At 60.8% G+C, this 7,258-nt stretch overlaps 1 protein-coding gene across 1 annotated transcript; it reads left to right on the top strand.

The window, feature by feature from the left end:
- Positions 1 to 36: 36 nt before the first annotated feature.
- Positions 37 to 6,609, top strand: LOC102372854. Its single transcript, XM_025193245.1, has 7 exons — positions 37 to 354; positions 1,992 to 2,106; positions 2,584 to 2,688; positions 3,221 to 3,309; positions 4,041 to 4,237; positions 4,439 to 4,538; positions 5,610 to 6,609. Exons 1-7 carry the CDS (start codon positions 58 to 60, stop codon positions 5,901 to 5,903), a joined length of 1,197 nt encoding a protein of 398 aa, XP_025049030.1. The 5' UTR covers positions 37 to 57; the 3' UTR covers positions 5,904 to 6,609.
- The last annotated feature ends 649 nt before the right edge of the window (positions 6,610 to 7,258 follow it).

The following is a 7,258-nucleotide window of genomic DNA, read 5'->3' as shown; positions in this document are numbered from 1 at the left end:
CATGGCAACCAGACCCCCCCCCCATGCCCACAGCCGGGGCATCACCCTCCGCGGCCAATGATGGGCCCTGCTGGGCGGGGGTCTCTGGGGTCCCTGCCAGGCTGGGGGCACCTGAGGGGGCGTGTGGGGTCTCCAGGGGGGCTCCATTGTCCCTGCTATGTTGTGGGGGCTCCAGGTCCTTGCTGGACAGGGGCTGGGGTAGTTGGGTTGGGCAGTGGCCTCCTCTGGACCCTCCCCAGATTCCCCGCGGCCCTCCTGAAGCGCCGCTCCCCCTGCGGCCTGGCCAGCGCCGCGTGGAGGGGGAGCAGCGCCTCCCTCGACGTGTTGGTCGTGCATCTGCTAGGACACGACAAGGTGCGATCGGCCTAGCTGGCGGCCTCGCTGCACTGCCGGCCCGTGTCCATCTCGGAGTCAGCTATAACTCCGAGATCTCTCAGCCGCTGAGCTGGTCTTCCCCCAACCTGTGGGCCTGCCGGGGATTTCTCCTCCCGCGGGGGAGTACCTTGCATTTATCTTTGTTGAATTGCATCCTATTTCGTTCTGCCCATTGATCCAACCTGTCCAGGTCGGCCTGTACCCGCTCCCTGCCCTCCGGTGTCTTAACTTTGCCCCATAACTTGGTGTCATTTATGAAGTTGGACAGGGCGCTCTCCACATCCTCGTCCAAATCGCTGATGAAGATACAAAATAACACCGGTCCAAAGACGGGCCCCTGCGGGACCCCACTGCCCACCTCCTTCCAGGCCGAGAACGACCCGTCCACCCCCTCTCTGGTGCAGTCCCTGAGCCAGTTGGCCGCCCCCCCCGACCGTGTAGGCATCCGTTCCCCAGCCCGTTAGCTTCCCTGTGAGACTAGGATCCAAACTGCGTCGAAGGCCTTTCTAAAATCCAGGTAGATGACATCGGCCTCCACTCCTGTGGCAAGGCACTGTGTGACCTGGTCATAAAAGGCTATAAGGTTTGTCAGGCAGGATCTGCCTGTGACGAACGCGCGCTGGTTTCCCTTCGGCATCATTTCCCCTGCTGGGCCTGCACAAATGCGCTCTCTGATGATTTTTTCCAGTATTTTCCCAGGGATAGAGGTAACGTGGAAGCATAGTTCTGTGTTGGAGGGGGGGGGATCAGACACAGTCCTGGCTTGCTTTTATCTTATGGGAAAACACCCCCTCGTGCCAATTCGCCGAAGGCTCCACGCATCTGAAATTCAGCCCTTAGCTGATACTACGGAGATGAAAACTTCCCTGTAGGCGCCGGTCCCAGACCTGCTGTCTACGTGCTGTTGGCTTCATAGACGGTGGGATCAGACCAGCCCGTCGACACACAAATGAGGCAGCCCAGGCAGGAGAAAGTCGGGGACCAATAACTGGCTTGTAGGCGCCAGGGACGGGCTGCAGGGGCTGCTGTGGAGGTGCTGGGGAGCTGCTGCTCTCCGCGGGTTCGGTGGGAGTCTCCTGCGCTCAGCAGCGCTGAAGGTCCCCGCATTTCTGTAGGCTGTCTTACCTCCAGCTCCCGAGCCCTTGCTTCCAGCCCTCACGACTGACTGTGCTCATGGCAGCTCTCATCACTTTTGCAAGGGAAAACCTCATGGGCCGGACCCCAGAGCTGCACCGTTCAGACGAGCTGAGGGTCAAGCCCAGCCTCAAGAAATGATTTCTAACCATTGGCTCTAGGGGCCAGCCTGCAGACTACCACAGGGACCAACCGTCCCAGTCACTGGCACATGGGAAAGCAGGGGAAAAAATGGGCCCGGGGTCAAAGGCTGTCCTGGAGAAAGGAAGAGCTGGACAAGCCCCATGTGTTCATGGTGTCAGACGGGCACTAAACCTTGCAGAATCACTGGTTGCCTGAGACCGGATCCCTGCCTTTGACCCTCCGAGTCCTGTTCTGGAGACCTGCCATTGGGCTGCGCGCCCTGCACTGTGCTTCCCAGGCACTTTTCTAGCCGGAGCTGGCACAGAGGTGCCGTTCTTGACGCTTTTCTTCTGTTTCAGAGACTCTTCTCAAGATGCAGCTGCTGCCCTGGCCATCTCTTGCCGGGAAAGCACCTGGGGATCCTGGGCTCCACTTACTGGAGAAGGCTCCTCAGCAGTCCACCAGCCCTGGAAGGTGAGATTCCCTTGTGGACATGGAGGAGGTTGGGTCTCTTGTTTGCTGTGTCCCAACCTTGCAGCTGGGGTGGTATGATTTGCTGGGGTGATATGACCGTGGCACCCGTTCCTGCCCGGGGCAGGGGCTCGGACCTGATGATCTGTTTAGGTCCCTTCTGACCCTAAGCACTATGAAACGACTGCACGTGTGCAGGGAAGGTTCCCCCCAGGAGACAGCATCGACCTTTCTTGTGAGAGCTGAGAAAGAGGCTTCTGGTGAGATGAGAGAAAGGAGAAAGCTTCCCACAGCGTCTCAGCTGCCATGCTGAGATGTGACCTTGGGCCAAACTCTCAAGGCATCCAAGGACTGGGACAGGGGCTTGCTGGGGTTTTCTTTGCTTTCAAGCCCGGTGTTGTGATGGGCAACACAGAAGTGCCAGACCCAGGGAGGGAGATGGGCCTGCTCCTCTCACTGGGGTGGTTTCTCTCTCACCAGCTCCCCACCTGCTCACACGGCCTCTCTCAGACGAAGCAAAACTGGGCACGATGGCACCCGGGGCAGAGCTGGTGCTGCGGTGCGGAAAGTGCGCTCATGCTGGAGGTAAGAGGGGCCGAGGGAGCAAATCTCTTCACTGAGACTCAGAAGAGCCCAGTTCCCGCTGCTGTGGCGCAGGCTTCCCTCCCACTGGGGGCTGCTGCCGCACAGGTGCCCGCATGCCAGGCTGCCTGGGGCATTCAGCCCCCAAAATCAGTCCCTGCCTGCCCTGGCCATGCTGCTGTCCATCCCTGAGGCCTTCACGGCCTTTCCTGTAGCTGAGAGCTGGGAGGGCTCAAGATCCCAGCTGTGAGCAAGGCTGGAGGCTGCTGGACGGCTCCTGTTCTGGCAGGACCCGCGTGGGCGGGACAGCCCCAGGGCTGGCTCTTTGAGAGGCTGCGTCAGATACCGAGAGCGGTTGGTCCCCTCCTCGCCCCCGAGTCTCCAAGCACTGCCACGTGCACCACCACGTTCCCTCCTGACGGGACTTCCCGGGTGGGCACTTCACTCCTCCGCAGCCCCTGGGGCAGCCGGCAGAGCCCAAGTGCCCTCCTCGTGTGTAATCAATTGACAGTCACAATCCGTTGTGTCTTCTTAGACCACAGGCACCAGGAGGACAAGAGCTTCCCAAGACGGGCATCATGCCCCAAAGAACCCCTGTCTTCGCGAGGGCCGTGTCCGAGTACAGTACGTGGATGCGGTTCACGTTCAATCTGACTGTCTGCGGCAAAGCAGACACGTGTGTCGGGATTTGTGGCCCCGGCCCGGGGGGCTGTTCAGTTTGACATTACACGACTGCTCCTCACAGCTCGTGTGGGACCTGCCTTGACTCTCAGGGGTTTGGTGCTTGCAAAGCCCACGGCAGGGCCAGCCCCGTAACCATCCCTGTCCTGGGGACGTGAGGCCTCAGAAACCCGTGTGCAAAGTTCAGGAGACCTGCCCCAGGTTTCTCTCCACGGGGTAGCTCCTTCCTGCTGCATCCTGTGCTCTCTGGGTGGCGTTTGCTTCAGCAAGGGCGACCATCTCACACCATCAAGAGGCTTCTCCTTTGTCGGTGCAGCCCTCCATGCAAGCACATACTGCAGCTCGCCGTGTCGGTCAGGCTGGGGTTGTCCACGGGGGCTTCTTACCTGCTTCCACTTTGGCCCACGCTGAAGCATTTTGCTGGATCAGGTGGGAGGGAGGAAAGCCTGGGGCTGTGGCCAGGAAGGGACTGAGGCCCTGAACGGTCCCTTGAGGTGCCCACAGTGGAGCTCTTCCAACCTGTCCCGCAGCTGCTGTCTGGCCCAAGAGGCACCAAGGTGTCCCGTCCTGCCACTGCCCAGCAGATCAGCCCGGGGGAGGGTGCGGACGACCCACAGAGCAGGGGTCAGTTTCTGGGCCTTGCCCAGAACAATACTTCAATCCTTGTTTTCAAGTCTCCTCCAGAGAGACCAGCCACAGCACACGGTCCAGCCCGCAGCACCGGCTCTCTTGTTGGGGCGCATAGACCAGGATTCCCCATCCGGAGCCAAACCTGGCAGGAGATGAAGGGTTTCACCTCCCTTGCCCCCATCTCAGCCTCAAGCCCCTGTCGCACGGGGTGGGGGGAGCTGCTGCTCTCCTCTGCTGCTCGGTAAGAGCCAAGTGACCGCTCCGGCTTGGGGAGGGTCATTCACTCCAAGATGCCCCGGCCTCAGCCCCTCTTCTGCAGGTGGGCCGGGGGTCCTGTTCTCCTGCCCCTTCTCCAGCTGCCTGCCCTGACCAGGGCTCGGGGCTGCTGGAAGATGACCCCCCCCACCAGAGCCTGAGAGAGATGCTTTCACCGGTGCTGCAGGTGGGACGAGTTCTTGCCGTCTGTGCATGCGAGCGAGCCTGGAGCCGGGCACAGAGGAGCGAAAGGAGGAAAGGCTGCGGATCCTGCACCCGTGCGAATGGTAACGACCCCCAGCACTGCCGGCATCTCCCGTCTGCCCCATCGCTGCCTTTGCGCCGCGGGCTCCCTCCTTCCTGCAGCCCCGTGCCAGGCTTTGCCGCAGGGAAGAAGAGCCAGCCCTCCCCTACCTGCTGTCCTGCCTCATGCCAGAAAGGGGGTCGACGCCAAGCCCCACTGGCCACCTCAGCTCCATAGAGGCCCTGCTGCGAGCTGGGCCAGGGAAGGAGTCTGACCCTCCTTCACTCAAGCAGACCCACAGCTGCCCTTGGAGATCCCCACTTGGGGCCTCTCCTCTCCTCCAGGTGCCTGAATCCCTTCCAGGACGTGGCCCCCAGTCCTGTAGCTTGGAGGTGGGCGGCTCATCCCTCGAGGCCCAGAGGCCAGGGCTGGCAATGGCCACAGAAGGCTGCAGCATCCATGTGGAGGGCTCCGTCCTGTGCTGGCTTTTCAGCACATCTGACTCCACAGGCAACTTTTGTGGCCTCTGTGGGCCAACCTGCAGAGAACCACTCGTCTTCCCAGGGGACAGACGTTTGCCCGGTGGGTCTCAGGCTGGGATGTGAACCCCTGGTCAGAGCCCCGTACCCAGCAGAGCCACGACCCGCGCAGCATGTCAGGCACTGGCAAGCAGGTTTCGGGACATGTGGAGGCCACAGGGAGCTCAATCTGAAGTGTTCCCTGGAAGCTCTGCTTCCTCCTGCCTCTCTCAGGGGATCCCAGACCAGGAGTGTGGCAGCCATCAGTTCTTCACGGCCCTGCAGCTTTCCGTACCGGCTCAGTGCGGCCGAGGGGCACAGAGCCTGCCTTGCTCCTCCTCGCTCTGAACAGCTGCATCTGGGCCCTGTGCGCAGCATTGCACCCCAGAGCCCTGTGCCCTCCAGAGGCCTCTGCATGGTGCGATAAAGTGCGGAGGGGTGTCCAGTCGCTCAGCTCTCCAACCCCCAGCCCAGAGCCACGTTCAGCTCCACGAGAAGGGCCGACCGTTCCCACTGACCACAGGGGAGGGGGTTGGGCGGACTTCAATGCACATTGTTTCCACCAGTGAATTAAAGTTAACATACGTCTTTCTTAGCACTGGGATGCTGGACCTGCTCTTGCTGAGCCCAACTCCAGCTGCAGACAAAGCTCCCAAGGGCTCTTGGTAGAAGGGGGGCAGCACCCACTGAAACCTCCCCCTGCCCATTTGATACTGGAAGTCCTCCTCGCAGGGCAGCAGGTCATGAGGAACCACCGTGGGGGGCGACTCTGCTTTCTAGAGCCGTCTCAGATCTTGCTGCACAAACTGTTCTTGGGGATACGGGCTCCTGCCAGTCTCATTTCCTACCAACAACTTGAAGAAGAAAAACTCACAGCAGTGAGACCGTAATAATCTGCAGAGACTTCAGTGCAAGCGCTGGATGAAGTTTTGAGACCTGGCCTGGTGTCGTGGCCAAGCACCGAGTTGGTGATAGGAGCGAACACGGCCAGCGAGGGCTAAGCCCTTGCAGGTCCAAACCGACCTGCTTCACTGGAGAATCACAAGGAAGACATGGTGGAAACACCCAAGATCAAGGCATTGGCACTAATTACAGCTAGTAGTGACCAGGCACGGCCACCTGAAAGACATCCTGCATACAAGGTCTGATCACAGCGTGACTGCGACCCTGGCTGTGCCCTCATCCCCTGCAGAGTCAACGCCAGGGAAGATCCACCGTAGCGCAGCGACCCATGGGCCTCAAACCGATGATGCAGAAGGATGCAGACAGTTCAGTGAAGATGCCATGAGACTCACATTTACCGAACAACTTGTCCCCGAGGCCAGGGAGAGCGGAAACACTGGCGTGTGCAATGCTGCTGTACCAGTGCTTGGCAAAACCTGCACGAAACCTGTGGACTGGTGTGAAGAGCACTCGCCCCCTCGTGCCACTGGTGGAGAACAAAGCACAGCGCTAACCACCTCCCCGCACCACAGCCCCGGACACTGGCCTCATACGGCCCCCACAAATTAGCCCTGCCACCCGTGTCCTCCATAAGTCCCACTCCCCTTGCCCCCCACGTGAGTCTCAGCACCCCTGCATCCCTGACCCCCCCACCCCCCCACAAGTACTGCCCCCTCTGCCCATAACCCACGTCTTGATGTGATAGAATAAAACACTTGGTGCGTTCATGTCTGCAGGCTTCCCAAGGGCCCTTTGTCACAGCGCCTGCAGGTTTTCGATTTACCACCTTTACTCGAGTCCAAGGCAAGAGCTTTCCTCCCATTCAACATCCTTGCTCAGGGGCACCCGCAAGGCTGGGAGGGGCACAGGGGGCTGCCATTCGAGTAAGGGGCACAGGGGATGGGACGGGTGACTGGGGGTGGGTGTGTGGGGCACCGGGGATGGGACGGGTGGACTGGGGGCGGGTGTGTGGGGCACAGGGGATGGGATGGGTGACTAGGGGGTGGGTGTGCGGGGCACAGGGGATGGGACAGGTGACGGGGTGGGTGTGCGGGGCAGTGGTTGGGAGTGAGGGGCAGCAGCAGGGCTGGAGGGGTGGCTTGTCAGTGAGGGGCAACAGAACGGGAAGGGGCAGAGCACTGGCATGTCACCCCCCACCCCAACAGATTTCCCCTCCCCTGCTGTGACGTGTCCTCTTTTGGGGACCTGGATATATGGTAACCCATGACCTGGCCCCACAGGCATCGTCCCCCCAGTATCTCTCCGGCACTGGGGGCACTGGAGCAACTGAGGCTCCCTGGGA

The sequence above is a fragment of the Alligator sinensis genome, unplaced genomic scaffold (assembly GCF_000455745.1).
Source record: "Alligator sinensis unplaced genomic scaffold, ASM45574v1 scaffold1860_2, whole genome shotgun sequence".
NCBI classification, from domain to species: Eukaryota; Metazoa; Chordata; order Crocodylia; family Alligatoridae; genus Alligator; species Alligator sinensis.
This window is presented reverse-complemented; position numbering and strand designations above follow the sequence as displayed.

What these genes read in the sequence shown, in the direction of transcription:
- LOC102372854 (XM_025193245.1), top strand. Translation starts at nt 58, where the DNA reads ATGATGGGCCCTGCTGGGCGGGGGTCTCTGGGGTCCCTGCCAGGCTGG. An exon ending in AAAGTGCGCTCATGCTGGAG is followed by an intron (nt 2,689 to 3,220) that starts GTAAGAGGGGCC and finishes GTGTCTTCTTAG; the next exon opens with ACCACAGGCACCAGGAGGAC. An exon ending in ATCCTGCACCCGTGCGAATG is followed by an intron (nt 4,539 to 5,609) that starts GTAACGACCCCC and finishes CGTCTTTCTTAG; the next exon opens with CACTGGGATGCTGGACCTGC.